General features: G+C 47.2%; 2 protein-coding genes across 4 annotated transcripts; one reads left to right on the top strand and one right to left on the bottom strand.

The window, feature by feature from the left end:
• The first annotated feature begins 281 nt into the window (after nt 1-281).
• On the top strand, nt 282-4,705 carry si:ch211-244b2.3 (uncharacterized protein LOC557230 homolog). The gene is made up of 11 exons (XM_056425312.1): nt 282-392; nt 477-516; nt 924-1,053; nt 2,066-2,210; nt 2,302-2,425; nt 2,518-2,596; nt 2,687-2,774; nt 2,983-3,088; nt 3,161-3,239; nt 3,547-3,716; nt 3,795-4,705. The coding sequence occupies exons 1-11, from the start codon at nt 390-392 to the stop codon at nt 3,854-3,856; spliced, it is 1,026 nt and encodes a 341-aa protein (XP_056281287.1). The 5' UTR covers nt 282-389; the 3' UTR covers nt 3,857-4,705.
• A 2,409-nt stretch (nt 4,706-7,114) lies between these two features.
• On the bottom strand, nt 7,115-17,161 carry scyl2 (SCY1 like pseudokinase 2). Of its 3 annotated transcripts, none has more exons than XM_056425291.1 (19): nt 17,026-17,161; nt 14,934-15,130; nt 14,618-14,775; nt 13,990-14,134; nt 13,005-13,154; nt 12,681-12,902; nt 12,274-12,390; nt 12,046-12,171; nt 11,246-11,422; nt 10,939-10,950; nt 10,633-10,755; nt 9,713-9,826; nt 9,445-9,577; nt 9,234-9,352; nt 9,002-9,102; nt 8,737-8,806; nt 8,548-8,619; nt 8,330-8,452; nt 7,115-8,245 (listed from the first exon to the last, which is right to left on the bottom strand). In XM_056425291.1, exons 2-19 carry the CDS (start codon nt 15,108-15,110, stop codon nt 7,616-7,618), a joined length of 2,769 nt encoding a protein of 922 aa, XP_056281266.1. In that variant the 5' UTR covers nt 15,111-15,130; nt 17,026-17,161; the 3' UTR covers nt 7,115-7,615. The 3 variants fall into 3 exon arrangements, with proteins under 3 accessions (XP_056281266.1, XP_056281264.1, XP_056281265.1); XM_056425289.1 differs by lacking the exon at nt 17,026-17,161 and adding an exon at nt 15,278-17,009; XM_056425290.1 differs by lacking the exons at nt 10,939-10,950; nt 17,026-17,161 and adding an exon at nt 15,278-17,009.
• Nucleotides 17,162-17,291: the final 130 nt, after the last annotated feature.

The following is a 17,291-nucleotide window of genomic DNA, read 5'->3' as shown; positions in this document are numbered from 1 at the left end:
TGTATATAAATATAATGCATTATTATGATTACAATGTGTTATTGTTTCTTGCATATATTAATTTTAAAAAGATATCAAAACTTTCTCTTTGGGCTAAATAAATCATTATATAACTAACTGCACTTCAACTGAGAATGTGTCTGGTTTGGCTGCGTGAGGTTCGTGCGTCCGTGCGTCTGCGCGTCAGGTCCGCGCGTCTGCGCGTGACATCTGTGCGTCTGCGCGTGAGCGCGCCTGGCTGCCCTGAAACGAAAGTGAAACCCAAGCTCCTCGTGAGATGACGCCTCTCCTGAGCCAGAGTGGGTGAAGCGGCTCCAACGGAACCATTCCGCGGTGGACCTGCGCTCACGTGACGCGCTGTGTCCCCCGCGGCGCGTCCTCCTCGCAGCATGGTGAGTCCACGTCACGGAGATCCCTTCAGCACAAACACGGAGTCTCTGTGATGTGAACTGGTTTTGTGTATTTGTTGCTTCCAGGATTCCGGAGACAACATGGACCAAAGCCAGGACACTCCAGGTCGGTTTGAGGTTTTAATCTCTCTGTTCTTTGTACCCGGATGTGCGCATCCAGCCCTTCAGCTGACTCTGACTTACAGTGCGTTAAATCGGAAGTTAAAGAATTAAATATGACTGTAAAAAGTACGAGATTGAGACTTCAGAACAGATTTATGACGTGGTTATTCTTTGGACATGATGTCATGAACTTCCTTATTTAGTTTTATGATCTCTACAAACATGGAGGCCCTCAGGTCAGGCAGGTCTCCGTCAGGCCGAACTTCTTTCTTTGACTCAACACCTGTACCAGACAGTAAAGAAATAAAGACTTAGTGTAAAATATTAAAACTGTCTTCTATGCTTATCCATTTGTTAAATTAAGAAAAGACATACATGCATAATAAGCCCCCATATTATTTCTTTTTACAGCCAACGGGAAACATTATGAGTGGCAGCTGTCAACAGGAGGTCAGTGGCAGCCGATCGCCAACGACCACGTGATCGAGACCCACTACTGCCAGCCCGGAGCCAAAGGGATCCGCATCCACATCCTGCACAGGTCAGTGTGTTTCTGGCCAAAAACAGAAAGAAAAGACATTTAACTTCTCCTCAAAGTTTGTACATTTGATGACAATCACAGAAAATGTGTCTCTGTGTTCAGATATTTTATTTGGGAAGCACTAAATAATATTTGGAAGGAAAGTGGAAGATGAGCTTTGACCCAGAGCGGATTCTGACACTTTTAAGCCATTTTAAGTTTGTAGCTGTATAGTTGTAGGAGCTATTTATTTGATATTAGTATTTAGTTATTTTATTCACAAGTGGTATTGTTTAATTATTTAGGGTATCTGATATATTAGGATAGCTTTTTCTTTTGATAGTTTTTAGTAAAGTTAATTTCTTTGTCGTTGTGTAAACCACAAACCCAGTGGCAATCTGATTTATGTTTGTTTTTCATTTATTGGACAAATGACAACAATAGCATTTAGTTAATTAAGGGAATAAACGTGTCAGTTGAAGCCGAGGATGGTGACAAATACCGATATTCAGAAAATGAATAACACCGATATCGCTCTCGGATGGACGGTGTCACGGCTACGTCACAGGTAGCGAGGTGCAGGAGCTCATGCGCAGAAGAATTTGAGGAGTCAGTGTAGATTTAACAAAAGGCGCTCTTTAATGAGGCAAAAACTCCCACATGAAAACCAACAAAGTCCAAAAAGGGGCAGGCAGAGGAGTCCAGGGCAGGCAGGCAGGGTCGAAACAGGCAGGATCAGGTAAACACAGGACGACAGAAAAAAGACAACAATCCCGCAACAGACAAGGGAAAGAGTGGCACAATATATAGGGGGGAAAACAGGTGTACGACAGGGAAACAGGTGTATGACATGAGACATTAACGAGACGAGTGGCTGAGGGCAGGTGCAGGGAATGACACAATCAAGGAGACACAGTAGACACCGAGAAGACACAGTAGACAGAGAAGACAGAGTACACACAGAACCTTACAGACGGGTTCTGTTTTGGTGCAATAAAAACGTCACGCTTCATATTCACGTGCGTCTCCACAGGCAGGTGAACATCGACTTTGATAAGTTAGAGACTCAGACTGCAGGTGTCGGGGTCCAGAGGCTCCGCCTCCTCCCTCCGGGCCAGACGGAGGACGTCGGCTGGTACTTCCGAGACGACCGGCTGTGGCGTGAATATGGATCCACGGTGAGGGACACCTCGAGCATCGGCCCCACGATGATGAACTCCCTGGGTTTTCACACTCTCGAGCGTCCTCTCTCCTCCTCTTCGTCCTCAGAGCTCCGGCACGTCGTCCTCCTCCTCGGTCAGCAGCGGAGACGTCCAGCGTCAGTTCGCCCTGAACCCTCGGGGAACCTTCAACTTCACGGTGGGCTCGACGGGCTACACGCTGGACTTCTCCAGTGGGTGATATTCCTTTTCACGCCGCCTGTTCACGTCTATGAACGTGTCTTAACGCACCAAAATCCAACCGATGTGTTCTTTGTTTTTGCAGCCATGACACAAACAAACTGCGCCACAGGGCTGCGCAGGAATGTGCGAAAACGTCCTAAATTCACTTCCAACACGGGAAGGTGAGACTTCTCATCTGGAGGATCGTTTTTTTTGTGTGTAAAACGTTCACGGCTTGCATCCTGAATAAAGATTTTATTTTATTTTTTCAGTTCAGTTTCCTCCTCCCAGCTCCCTGACGGAGGCTTCACGTGGGAGTTCATGGGAGACGAGGGGAAATGGACAGAATACGAAGCGCATGTAAGCGGGGCATCGAACCTCCGGTGGCTGTGGCAGGAAGTTGGAAATAATAATAAATTTAAAAAGAGAAATGTTTTCATTCAACGTTCAGCCAGAAACTTTTTTAACGTTGTTACATCTGCTTTTTTTAAAGATATTTTTGAAATCTGTATCTTATCTAGATGCATTTCGTCCTTTATTCAGTTGATTTATTTGTGTTTGTGTGTAGATTTCTTCTTTTGACAGCGCCGCCATCGAGACACAATTCCAGCAGAGTCCACAAGGCCGGCTGCACTTCCAGATCGGGAGCAGCTCGTACACGCTGGACTTTTCACGTAAGGGAAACGCGACGCCACTGGAACGTAACGGCAGTACCGATCGCTGTTTAAACTCTGTGTTCATCACAGGAATGTGTCAAGTCAACCACGTCTTCGGGACTGAAAGAGCGGCGAGGAGGACCGCCGCCGCTGCGAGTCCACGCAGCAGGTCAGGAGGAACATTTCCCCTCAAATAACACGGACCGATGCTTCATTTAGCCCCGAAAACATACCAAACCCCCTTCATTTGAAAACCCCCATTATAAGAAATGAAGTTATGCCTAAGGGGTACATGAATTCCCCCTTAAATTTACAATTTTAAATATCATGAAAGATGATCAGTTGTTTGCAGATAATTTTTAAGGGAAAAACAAAATCCCGTAAACCACTTTCATTTGAAAATTCCTTGTGACTCTTTTTGTTTTCATGTTCATGTACATCTGGACTGGTGTTATGTCTATTTGTGTGTTCTTCAGCTCGGGCGCAGGGCCACGATGGCAATTTCAAGATATCGATGGACTTTGGAAAGATTATTCCAAAGGAAGCAGCGTCTCCAGTCAGGACATCGAGCTCCAGTACCAACAGAACCCGTCGGGCACCGTGAAGTTCACCACCAACAGCTACGGCTATGAGCTGGACCTCTCAGGTGAGCTGCAACATCTCCAGACCGATGGATCAATATGTCGATCAAGTCCAGATTTACTAAAAGTCTTTTCCTTTGCAGCCATGAGTCAGAAGAACATGTCCACCAGCACCACCAGATCAGTGCGACGACTTCAGCAGTGACAGACGACAGACGGGTCGAAGGTCGGAGGTCAACACAATGTTGACCCTCACGATGGCCTCAGGGCCCGTCTCAGGACGTCTCTCAAACTGGAACGATTCAGTTCGGTTTTTCACAAGCTTCCTCATCTCGTTGCTTTTTGGGAGACAAACATGAGACATTTAAAGATATTATTAATATATATGTACTTAATGGATTTAACATCTTAATATCTCGAACTAGCGAGGGACTATAAAAAAAAAGTGTATATATATATTATGTAGATTTTTTTTAAATGTGTGTATATATATAAATGTAAAATCCATTAAGTACATATTTAAATGTCCCGTTTAATTAACCCAAAAGGCAACACAAGATATATATATAGATATAATTGTCGGCGGAAAAAGGAACACTTATTTCCACCACAATAATCTATATATATAGATAGATTTAATATATATATCTATATAATATATATACATATAATCTATTTATAATATCTCTATATATAATCATATATAAATATAATCTTTATAGTACATTGTTAAATTATGGGAAAATAACGAATTATTGGGGAAATGTCCTTCACATCTAGTTTACCTTGAAACCAAAGATTCATATAAGTGCTTATTGAAATGCACCTGAAAATGTGATGAGTCATGAATACTCTCTCGCTGTCAGAGCACGTGTAATGTTTACCTTTTGTCAAGATACCTCTCTTAAAGCCCCATTATGTAGTTTGGGGACTGTCGGGATCCGGGGATTATACTTCGTTTTGAGTGGGTTTGATTGTTTGTAGTGTATGTTCATTTTGGGGGCTTGCAGATGCATTGAATTTGATTTAATATAATAACATTTGGGTTTCCGCATATCGACTGTTTTTCTTTTACGACCATTTGAGCAGAGAGTTAACACCAGAATTCGCAGATCCGCCCATTCCCTTTTTTTAGCCATTAAGTGTGAGACAGGCAGACAGACACAAGCGTATTGTACATTTTCCCCTTGATTGAGTTGCTAAGGGCGAATTGTTACAACATAACCAAAAGAATGACATTTAGTTTATATAAATATCGATCGCGTTTTCAGCCTATATACGTTGTTTTCTAAATGTTTGAATGTGGAGTACGTGTGATCGAATACGATATTGTTGACAACACCAAAAAGCTACATAAAAAAAGCTACCCTTATACTGGAGCTGCGAGCGTGGAGTGGCACTATATGACATTGCGTAATCACTGCCAGAAAGCAGGTCGAAGTACATCCGCCCCGGATCGGGCGGCTCCAGAATCCTACATAGCGGAATTATTTCCCCACAGACCCCCGATGGCTAGTCGCGCGCAATTCCAGGATGCTTTATTTTCATTGGTTGCTGGATTAAATCTTACCCAGATACAACAGATACGGTTTTTTTTCTGATTGGCTATTGTGTAGCCCATTTCTTTTTTTGGATTGGCTGATAAGTGGCTCCTCACAGCAGAACTCCAGGGGAGCGCTTGATTCCTCCACGGGGAGGGCAGTGCGGCCAGCTCATGTTGGCGCGCTGCGGCACATTAAAACATTAAATAGCCGAGTTTTTTTCAGCGTGAGAAATACGATGTGTGGCGGGAGTGCGTGACGTAAGACCGAAATGCGTGACACTTGAGAGCCCTGGGTTAACGTTGATGTTTTATTAAATACTGCCGACTAATTCGATGTGAATCTCCACGTGTTGGCTCATCCTGCCTCGTCATCCTCTCTCCCGCTGTCGGACGTGTTCTCAAGCACGCGAATAACGACCACCGTCCAGGGCTTTAGATTGTGTACTGTCCTTTATATGTACAGGTTTTCATTGAACCAGCGCCTCGACACACACACACACACAACACACACACACGGGCCACACTACACGTACATCGACAGGACAAACAGTCTCGTAGAAGAATAAGCTTTGACTTTTCTCTTTTGGAGCTCCAGTGGGGCCGGGGCGCATCCAACAACCCCAAAATGATGCGCTTCTCTTTCAAAGATGTAAGATTTCAAATGATTAGACATTAACGTTCTGCTGCGTGATTATTGGAGGTCGGTGGCGATGAAGTTAAAGGACGCGTCGAGCCGATCGACGCTCGCCCTTAACGACCAGGAGGGATTATTGCACACGACTCATCTAAGGCCTCTTAACTGTTATCACGAAGACGTACAAAAACACAAAAACAATCCCCTCACAGAGCAATCAATCTTTAAATAACTATATATTTACACTTCATACTCGTATGTCGCCAGACAGCTTAAAAAGTGCAGAAATCAAAATATATTGTGATAATCTTTGTCGTTGTATGACATTTGTCGAAAAAGATGCTAAAAATCTAACTTTAGATCTCTCGTGGTCACGGTTAGTAACATGATTAAATCGGAAAATATTAATACTTGATGAGATGCCCGTCTGTCTCGTCCCATGTGAGCGGTGCATGTTCATCGCCTTGCTGTAAAAACCACTTCACACATCGGATTCCACCATAAAACACTGATGAATCATTCATACTGCATTCACACACACACTGACAAGAGGTGAGCGGATCGCCAACCCCCTGAGGCCAGACTAAGATAACTCCTCCCCTTTTCAACACGCTTTAATGTCAGATTAGAGAAAAGAAGAAGAAAAATTAGAAAAAGAAGAGCACGATTTGCAGCCTCAGAACCCGATGATGAAAGAATGAAAAAGAAAACACTATAAAAGATGACCGGAGGAGGAGCGTCCCGGAGGAGCGACCCGGAGGAGCGACCCGGAGGAGCGACCCGGAGGAGCGACCCGGAGGAGCGACCCGTGAGGCGACCGTAGGAGCGACCCGAGAGCGACCGTAGGAGCGACCGGAGGAGCGACCCGGAGGAGCGACCCGGAGGAGCGACCCGGAGGAGCGACCCGGAGGAGCGACCCGTAAGAGCGACCCGGAGGAGCGACCCGGAGGAGCGACCCGGAGGAGCGACCCGTAAGAGCGACCCGGAGCGACCCGTAAGAGCGACCCGGAGGAGCGACCCGGAGGAGCGACCCGTAAGAGCGACCCGTAAGAGCGACCCGGAGGAGCGACCCGGAGGAGCGACCCGGAGGCGACCGTAGAGCGACCCGGAGCGACCCGGAGGAGCGACCGGAGCGACCCGAGGCGACCGGAGGAGCGTCCCTGAGGAGCGTCCCGGAGGAGCGTCCCTGAGGCGTCGGAGGAGCGACCGAGGCGACCGAGGCGTCCGTAAGCGACCGTCGAGGCGTCCGGAGCGACCGGAGGGCGTCGGAGGCGTCCCGAGGAGCGTCCCGTCGGAGCGTCCAGCGGGAGCGACCCTTCTTTGTTCTGCCTATTTTTCGGGGGGGGGGGGGTTGGTGAGTGATTCTGATGCAACTGGTCCAGGAAGTGAAACTCGCTCATGATACGAACACCAAACCTTCCTGAATATCTCGCGAGTCGGGATTCATCTCCACCCGACGACATTTGGACATTCCCAAAGAACGTCACGTACAAAACGGTAGGATAATCCTTTCAGCATGGAAAGGACACAGCGGAGAGGAAGAAGTTCCCGCCTCCACCTTTTCATCCCGTCTGGTCAAGTAGAAATGGAATTCAGGTGCCGGTCAACACGCCAGCGGAGAGTGAGAGTCAGAAGTGATACCAGGTCGTATTAAAAAATAGAGACGGCGACGCCCTCGGGAAGGATGGGAACATTCAACCAGCGCCGCGGCTCTTCTGCCCAACGTCATTAAAACAAACCCAACCTGGCACCTTTCATATATTCTGTTGTCAATTTTTTCTTCTTATTTAGCCGAACAAGTCTTTGAGATCATTGTTGACGGACGTACTCTGTTTAACTCCACTGTGGTTGGGGGCGGCGGCGGCGGCTTGAGAAAAGTTCTGCGGGCTGAAAAAAGGGTTGGCCTGCATCCCGAAGCCGCTGGGCGCTCCTCCCATCCCCCCCGGCGGCGCGCCCTGCATCGGAGTCTGAGCGTTCGGGCCGGCGCCGTACTGACTGAGCCACGGGCCGCCGCCGCCCGGTGGAGCCTTCGGACCCATTTGGCTGAGGGTGACTTTGGTCTGGTTGGGGGTGAAAAGACTGTCCAGCGCCGACAGGTCGGGGGGGGCTTTATTGGCGTGCCCGACGGGTCCTTGGCTCTGGGCGAGGGCTCCGAAGTTGGGGGTGCTGGTGGCGGTGGCCATCCCGCCATAGAGGCCCGGGCCCGTGGGCCGCATGCCCATCCCCATGCCGCCGGCCTGGAAGCCCATGGGCGGGTTGAAGCCGTTGGAGACCGGGTCGGCGCCCATCATGGCGCCGGAGGAGGGGAAGGTGGAGACGGCGGCGCCCTGCATGGGGGCGGCGAGCGCCGCGTTGCCCAGGGACAGGCTGGTCAGAGACGTCATGCTGTTGAGCAGGCTGCTCGTCAGATCCTTCGTCTGCGGCGGAAAAAAGAAAACACGGGACGAGCGTCGTCAGAGCGAGCCGCGGCGGTCGCGGACGCGGCCGTTTCCAGGCGTTACCTTTGTGTTGGCGGCGCTGGCCGGTCTGATACTCTGCGGCGCCAACGGCTGCTGGTTCCTCAGCTTGGCTGCCTGCTCCTGCTCCTTAGCCAATCGCTGCTTCTCCTCCAGAGTCAGGGACATCTAGGGAGGAAGAGGAGGAGAACAAATTGGATACATGCTGAATGGACAAAAAAGGTGAAGATGTGCGTCTTTGAGGTTCGGGATTGTTTCCATACTCTATTCGGCTGTGGGGCTGCAGATCCATTCTCCTTCCCGTTAACCCCCGAGCTGCCGAACATATCATCAATCTGAAGGAAAGAAACGTCCAAATAGATTCACTGCAGCCCAGAGAGGTCAAACAGAACAGTTCCCTCTTCACACAGCACTGTAAATGAACCCAATAGGTCACACAATCGACCTCTCACCTGGTTTCTACTGCTGGGGGGGCTCGGGGTCTTCTCTGACGGGCCCCCTGGGTTTGAGATGTTTATACTCCTGTTAGAAGACACACAAAGACCAACATCAGAGAGTGAAAAGAAGCCCGGTTATCATATTCATGTGGCCGGTAGGTATCAAATGCTATTAAGATGTTATAGCGTATGTGTATAAAACACACACGTATATGTATCATCATTGCATATTTAGTCACAGAGAGAATGCAAATTGTGTAAAAGTAATTTAAAAAGGCACCTCTGCTGCTCCTGCATGGCGTGCAGCTGCTCCAACTTGGTCTTGTGTTCAGCCTCCATGCGACTCAGCATGTCCCGGATCACCGCCATGAAGGAGTTAAACTGGGGAATATCAAATAATACAGAGATGAGAACTCAAACAGGAGGATTTAAAGACATGTGATGTGTATTTTTAAAAGATTTGCAGGTGAATAAAATGTGAAAGTACGCATGTGCGCTTGTCTGTGTGGTACCTGGTTCAGGTTGAGGTTGTTGTCGATACTAAGAGAGACGAGGTGGGGCAGGGTCTTGGTGGCCAGGTGGTCTTTGGGGATGCCCAACTTCTTGTGGCTGAAGGTGCACTTATAGATTCCTAAAGTTGGGGGAGTGGCAAAAGTCAAATAAGCGATCCTCAGGTGTTTGAACCGCATGGAGTAGGAAGCCGAGCGCGTCCGCCGTCTTTACCCAGAATGCCCATGAGCACCGCCGGTTCTCTGGAGGGGATCTGTTGCAGGAAGGGCAGGATATCTTCGAGGACAAACCACTTGTCCAGATATTCCAGAATCTTCCCCAGGCACACCAGAGAGTTGACGCGGACCTGCACAGCGGCAGTGGAAGATGCGCGCGTAGAAACATTCAGGATACATCGGGAAGCATTTCAGTCGGTAAAAGTTACAAGAAGGAAAAGGATAAAAGTAGAGACAAAAAAAAGCTGAAGACGATGGAGACTCACAGCAAGCGAAGAGGTCTGCAGGCAGGCGGACTTGACTCGAGGGATGAGGGAGTTCTTTATGGACGGGTAGTCAATCAGGTTGGCAAACGTCGGGATGATGTTCAGGCACAGCTCCTGCAGAGATAAGACGGTTTTAAATATGACATCTATTTATATATATATTAGGGCTGTCAGCATTAACGCGTTAATCTATGCGATTAATTTGGCGGCGTTAACGCACTAAAATATTTTAACGCAATTAACGCAACTTTGTTTACTTCCGGTGTGCGTTGAAGTTTTTACACTCCTCTGAATGTCAAACCGCGGCAGTACGGTTTAACACTGTTTCCGTTTTTAAAACAATTATTTCTCCGCGAAAATAAGGAGCAGAAATCAGTTTAACTCGTGGATGAATCAGTCGGGTTTCCTCCTGCTCCTCCTTCCTCCCGTCTCCCCCTCTGATACACAGAGGAACGGAGGGGCGACGTGTCGGGTGACGCGGCGCGGAAATAACTCGTCACATGAAGCCTTCACTGTGATTTGTCAATCCGTTTGTCTGTCAACATTTAGCGAAAAAAACAACCAATGAACACTCAGTAAATCAGTTACCAAGGCCACTGGTTCTGCTGTGTTCAGTGTTAAAGATGACAGGACCAATGGTGTCTCAAATATACTTTTTTTTTTTTACTAATCTGGATGTTTCACTGAAGAAACAATTTATCATCCACAATATTTAATACCTCGCTGGCACTTTATAGGTAGGAGCCTCTTTGAAAACACAGCTCTGTGAAGTTTTGTCTTTAAAAAGAAGAAGAAAAAAACTTTTAATCGCGATTAATGAATTTCAAAATGTGCGATTAATTAGTTACTTTTTTTTAATCGATTGACAGCCCTAATATATATAAATATAGAGTAAGACTTTAAACCCTGCCCTCTTGTACCTGGATCTGTACAGAAGGGGCTTCCAGAGCTCTGTAGACCATCGGAAGCACGTTGTTCTTAATGTCCTCCGAGGGCGTCTTGGTCAACAGGAGGTCCATCTTCTGCAGGAATATCAGCAGGATCTGCACAGCATGGGGGGGGGGGGGGGGGGCAGTTAGGAATACAAGGGTCCAACGCCTGATGCCATGTTCTCCAAATGGTTAAAGTAGTAAGTGGAATGTAGCGGTGAGACGGTGCTCTCGGTGTAGCGTCTAGCTCTACAGACAACACTAAACTAGCTCATATTCACAGCAGAGACCACTCACCATGTTACTAGCCTGAAGAAGCATGGGAAGAAAAATACAGAGAGAGAGAGAGAGACAAGTCTTGATGAAGAGGCAGAACAAAATAAAAAAACAGAGCATGCTGTTTAGGCATATTTACATACTCTAAAATATAATAACGCACAAAACGTCAAAAGGGAGAAAATGCCATGCAAAGCTTAAAAAGAGGGGAATCCCACTTTACTGCGAGCACATCACCCGAGTGAATGTCGTTACGTCTAGCTCACCAGCGCATGCTCAGACTACACCAGTGGGGTGGAGCTGTTGAAAGCTGGACGCGGGCGTCTACCTGAATGGGCTCCTGCTGCTTGAAGATGGGCGTGAGGTCCGGCATGATGAGGCGGACGTACTCCTCCTTGGTGCACTCCTCCGCGATCAGCAGCACGTTGGGCAGCACGAAGGGCACCATGTCCGGGTTGACGAACTCGGAGATCAGAGCCGGCAAGATGCGGTACACCACCACTCTCTGAGGGAAAGAAGAAGAAGAAGGGGGGGAGGAGGAGGGGGAGAAGAAGAAGAAGGAGGAGGGGGAAGAAGGAGAAGAAGAGGTAAAAATAAGAAGGAGGAGAGGGAGGAAGAAGAAGAAGAAGGAGGGGGAGGGGGGGAAGAAGAAGAAGGAGGGGGAAGAAGGAGAAGAGGTCAAAATAAGAAGGAGGAGAGGAAGAAGAAGAAGAAGAAGAAGAAGAAATTACACCAGGGGTCGGGAACCTATGGCTCGCGAGCCATATATGGCTCTTCCGGTGACGGCATATGGCTCCCAGACAATTTTTAGTTGGAAAAAAAAAATCTCGGCCCACCCCCCTGTAATTTTCTCTATCACGCCAGATTACAGCAGAAGTAATTGAAGGGCCCTTTTCTTAAAGACGTCTTTGTTCTTTTATTAAACTAAACAGCCGTGTGTTGTTGATCGTCTCTACACGACAGCATGTCATTTCTGTCTCTACGTGTCGCGTTAACCCTTCTCGGCTCTCCGTCTCGCGCGACGCAGAGCTCCGATGCCGGCGCGGAGCAACAAAAAAAAGTCACCTGCTCTCTTATTTTAACGGTTTAGCTCACTCTAATGAAGAACATCTCATTTCTTATACGTACCTTGGGTAGTTTTGGCAGGATTTTGGGGAGGCTTTTGTAGAACTGGGACTTCTGAAGGTTGTCCCTCTGGAAGAGGGAGTCAAAGTACTGCAGGGTTACAGCGCCCACGTCGTCAAAGAATGGAATCTGAAGGAAAAAAATATTGAATAATAATGTTAATTCTTTGTCGCAGACCGTGAAAATGAGCCGCTGCTCGTGTCTCTTCATGCGCGTCACGCAGATTCAAACCTTGGTCATCTGGTCTGCGTCCGGTCGGACGTTGGGTGTGATGCTGAGCAGCATTTTGACGTGCTCCCTGACCTCCTCGGGGATTTTGTTCAACACTGCTGGACTTATGCTGCTCAGCTACAATTAAAAGAGATAGGAAGCATGGCAGAGGAGAGGAGAATAAGTTTGAGAAGTAAAAAACTAATCAAATCAAAAGACGTCCGCCTGCACTAAGAACTGGACGACGACACGAATCTGAGCAGAGGCGAGCATGGGAAGAGGTAAAAAAACAATAAGCATGCGTGTCAAGAAAGTATTTGCATGGCCCTGTGTTGTCGTTCTATAATTTTCGGAGACATTTGTTTTGGCCCTTTGTCTCTCCAGTCATTCGTCACGCTCGCTCTCACGTAGGCCACACCTCCACCCACCTGGTCCAGCTGCCTGCTGAAGCTCTTGAATATGTCATGCTTGTTGACTTGGAAAACAGGCTTGCCCTCGTTGAAGACGGCGTGCATGACCACGCCCAGTGAGTACATGTCGGAGGCGGAGTCACAGCTGACGGACAGGATGTACTCCGGGGCCAGGTACTCGGGGTTGGGGAGGCACAGCGGCGGGAGGTTGGGCTCCCACTCTTTACACGTGTACTTCGGCTGAAGAGGGGGAGACGGCGTGAGAATATGAAGACGTGGTACTGTGGGAGAGCTCATTGAAGACGGGCTGAACTGAAAGTAGCAAACAGTCTGCAAACACACCTCAATATCGGAGGGGTTGGTGGTGGAGATGCTGAAGTCAAAGCCCATGATCTTCCAGGATCCGCTCTTGTTGAGGATGATGTTTTCTGGAGACAAGTTGCCGTGGACCATTTTCACCCCGCCGTGGAGAAAGGTCAAACCCTCCGAGATCTGAAAGGAGAAAAATAAATAAGTGTCGAGTTTTGATACGGAAGGGTGAAAAAGATTCTGCAATGACGAGAGGATTGTTTCACGGTTGCTATGTTAGACATTGGAGGCATTTTCTATAAATTGTGTCCCTTCAGTATCGGGTTGGACAGAATCATCCAGATATTTCTCTGCACAGGTGTAAAGAAAGATCAGACGGCACTAATATCAATAGCATTATACAATTTGTAGAATTAAGATTCTTGTGGTGGGATTGAAACATTTCCAATAACTCCAAAATCGACCCTGTTCTTAAAACTTGAATGAGAAATGGAAGTTTCATCACCGGTGTGCAAACATGATTGATTTATCACACGGTTGAATTTATTTTCAGACAAAAAATACTGACTTGGTGCGCCTCAAATCATTTAACCAGGATTTTGTTGAAGGAGTAGGAGGACGTGGACATAAAAAAGCTGCAGACATACTTCAGTCAAGAAGAAAACTGAAATGTTAACCAATGTAGATGAAGGTGAGAAAGACACAAACAATGAATATGTTGGTAAAACAGCATACCACTGAAAGGTGAGTCCTGAGATGGATCTGGTTCAACGGGCTTTGAGAATAGAAAATGAATACATATTGGACTTCGAGACTTAAACCTACCAGACCACTAACATTTAGTGGGCTCAATAAAAACAAACAGACAAGTTTGCATTGAAAAATGATTTAGCATCCATCTGACAGGTGGACAGTGCACAGGGTGTGTATTGGGGTTAATGATGTACAGACATTATTACACAGCAAATAATGGGAAAAAAAATCACTAATACAAAAATAACCCAAGCTGCCCTCTTACCTGTAGCAAGCCATACTTGGTCTCCACGTCGTAGAGTTTGTACTCCTTGATGTCGGTGGGCACGGGGCTGGGCAGGTTGTCCCACTGGCCCAGAACGTTGGCCAGACTGGCAAAGACCGGCTCCGTACAGAACGCCACGCAGTCCCTGAGGGCCACGTACAGAGATAACGTCGGTATCATAAAAAAAATAATGTCAAAAGCTTCTTTTTTTTTTATGTTGAATTCTTCTTGAACAGAGAAGAGACAAAAAGCAACGCGAGCAAAGACAAAAACAGAGCGAGAGAAATTATTTTAAATTCAGCACTTGCCTGGCTGGAAGTTTAATAAAGACAAAACGGTAAAAAGAAAGTAAGCGCATGACCGCCTCGACCTGATGGCAGCCTCGGGGGCCATTAATTAATCAGGGCTCTGTCGACGGAGTCTTTTGATCAGGACGAGCTTCGGCTCATATATGCACAAACAGAGCCAGGCAGACAAATACATTGGTTATGTAACGTTCCCCTTGAATGCCAAAGCCCCCCCCCTCCCCCTTTAAGCAGTAGCTCCTTCATTTTGCCCTTGATACCAGTGTGTGTGTGTGTGTGTGTGTGTGTGTGTGTGTGTGTGTGTGTGTGTGTGTGTTAATTACCGAGACTCTTCAAGAGGATGCTGCACCGTCAGGAGACGCGGGTGACGCAGTCTGGTCAGTTGTTGCACTCCTTTTTTCAGCGAATCAACGATTTGGTCCTTCTCGAATTTCTGATACTTATCTATCGTCTTCTTATCAAACACAAACACCGCTACTTCCTGGAGGGTCGAAGACAAACCACAAGGTACCGACATTAGCTTCATGGAGCCCCGTGTCATCTCCGGGTGTTGATGTCAACGACAGCACGATCACTTCGAGTTAAACTTTTATGAATTGCGAGCGGGTCGGGTTATTGGGAGGACGTGAACACGCAAACCTGTTTCGTTGACTTCTTGGTGCCATTGTAGATCCTCCAGCACAAGCCAGGACCCCCGCTGGCAATATGTCGTCCGACCTCAAACTCCCGTGTCACGGGGTTTCCCATGACAGCGCTGGTGACATCCGCCGTCACCTTGGTGACGGTGCTTTTTAGCTTGTTCAGCATAGACTCCATGTTCGCGCCTGACCTGGCAGCTGAAGGGAGAGGTGGATCACGAACCACCCAGGACAGGTGAGAAAGATGAATACGGTTTCTGAACCAGACAGTCAAATGTCAAAACAACGGCAGTTTGCAATTTGGCGCGTAAGTCTTTCGAGTTAAGCAAAACCCGTTCAACAAACCTTTTTGACGTGCACTCCGATGCACCGGCTTGAACATTTGCACATCAAAGTGCCCACCGGCATCCTGCCTGTGCTGGCTGAGGAGAATATGCACCAAACTGTCCCCCGAAATAAAACACGACTCACACCACATTAAGACTCCCTTTCAAAATACTTCAGATTGACTTGAAAGCATGTTAGGCAACAGGAAGTCCGACAAAAAAAAGGAACATGGCTGACAGCTATATTGCTAATTTATCTTCACGTGAACAGTTTCTTCTGGGTTTTAAGTGGGCTCCGAGCACTTTGATGTCTATTTCACTGCAACGAGGCTGAATTGAGATGCACAAGATGCAGTATGCATAATTCATTCCTTATAGGTTCCCGGATAAAAAAAAATAACTAGAGTATAAATGGATCCAAGCTAAATCAATTTTAATCCAAATTTGAAGGATAAATCGGTTGCCCGCTACACAGCACTTCACTCAAGCCCAGTCACGCATGCATCCACGGCAAATGTCACAGGAATATGAAATCCATCAATAAGCATAGCTCAATCTGATGCTTTGTGAATGTGTATGGTGTCAATCACTCAGCCCCCTCCTCATTTGGTACAACAGCCAGGTCTACATGAGCCAAACCTGCAATACAGGCAGATGAAGAACTCAACTGCAAGAGAATCACACCAGTGCGGTATAATCACCGTGGCAGTGCTCATTATTACCTTCGCATTGAAAATGCCGGAAGGTTATGTTTTGATCGCCGTGTATTTATTTATTTGTATGCGTGTTATTCGCAAAACTCAAAAAGTATTGAACCGAATCGCATGCAATTTGGTGGGATGATTGGTTATTATCCGGGGACCATTTGATTAGATTTTGGGATCAATCGGGTCAAAGGTCAAGGTCATGGAAAGGTCAAAATCTTTTTTTTTACCATAGCACGATACATTTTTGTCCAATTGGTATGCAACTAATGCCAAAATGTTCATAATTCAATGCCCAATCATGTGATATACGAAGGTATGCGCTCTACCGAGTGCCCGTTCTAGTTTACTCTGTGATGGACAGATGGCCTGAGTGCAAACAGTCACACAAGATACCAAACGCAAATCTATAGATAGCAATAGGCCTAACAATAAAAATACATAATAGTATTATATAGGCTGTTTAACGTGTTTCATTTGCAACAGGTAGAGCGATACATTTGCTCAAGATCACCGCTGTGGCGTTTTTTTTTTTTTTTACCATGGCACCTCTTGCACGTCACGAACTCACAACAATCCGTCAGCGTCATGAGCCGGTTGACGGAGGTGAACTGAGAGCAGCCTTTTGAGACCACACAGTTTATCGATATAATCTCTCACATAGTTGCGCTCAGACAGACTCGTCGTGGGAAGCCACGCAACCATCATAACGTCGGCCGGGAGCATTTAGATGGTGCATTTGCTGCTCGGCGTGACTGTCAAACAGCCTGACGTTAGCTACATGAAGCGCGTTGATTGCCTGCGCGCGCACACACATCCACAACTAGCACAGCAATGGGACACGTTCGTCTAACAGCGAGCTTCCCAGTCCTTGTTTTACACTCACATGTCGGTCTCCAGAAGGCTGACATCATCGTGGCGGTCTGCTGGCTACCACGAAATACTTTTTGACCCAAACATACCACGGTAGCTACCATACCCAAGCTATCTTCCTCAACAATGCGCAAAGTAGACAGTGACGTTAGTCATCAACGCGACAGTCGGAGACCCTCCGGCTACATACCTCGATATAAAGTGGACTCTCTTGTATGTCTTATTATTCACTGGCTCTCCGCTGCACCGCAGTCAGTAATGGCTGAGAGACAGAGCCCCCATGTCTTCCAGTGGCATACGATACGAGGTAACGTTAGCTTAGTGCGCTAGTGAACGAGCGAACCCTACTTCCGGGTGACGTCATCGGCGGCGTCGCTGTTTCGCAACCACTCTTCTGTGCACACAAACGCTCTGGATTATTTACAACTAAACAATAGTGCACTGATTTTCTTTAAC

Source organism: Pseudoliparis swirei, chromosome 10 (assembly GCF_029220125.1).
Source record: "Pseudoliparis swirei isolate HS2019 ecotype Mariana Trench chromosome 10, NWPU_hadal_v1, whole genome shotgun sequence".
Classification (NCBI taxonomy): Eukaryota; Metazoa; Chordata; class Actinopteri; order Perciformes; family Liparidae; genus Pseudoliparis; species Pseudoliparis swirei.
Note: the sequence above shows the minus strand (reverse complement) of the source record. Positions and strands in the feature narration are given on the sequence as shown.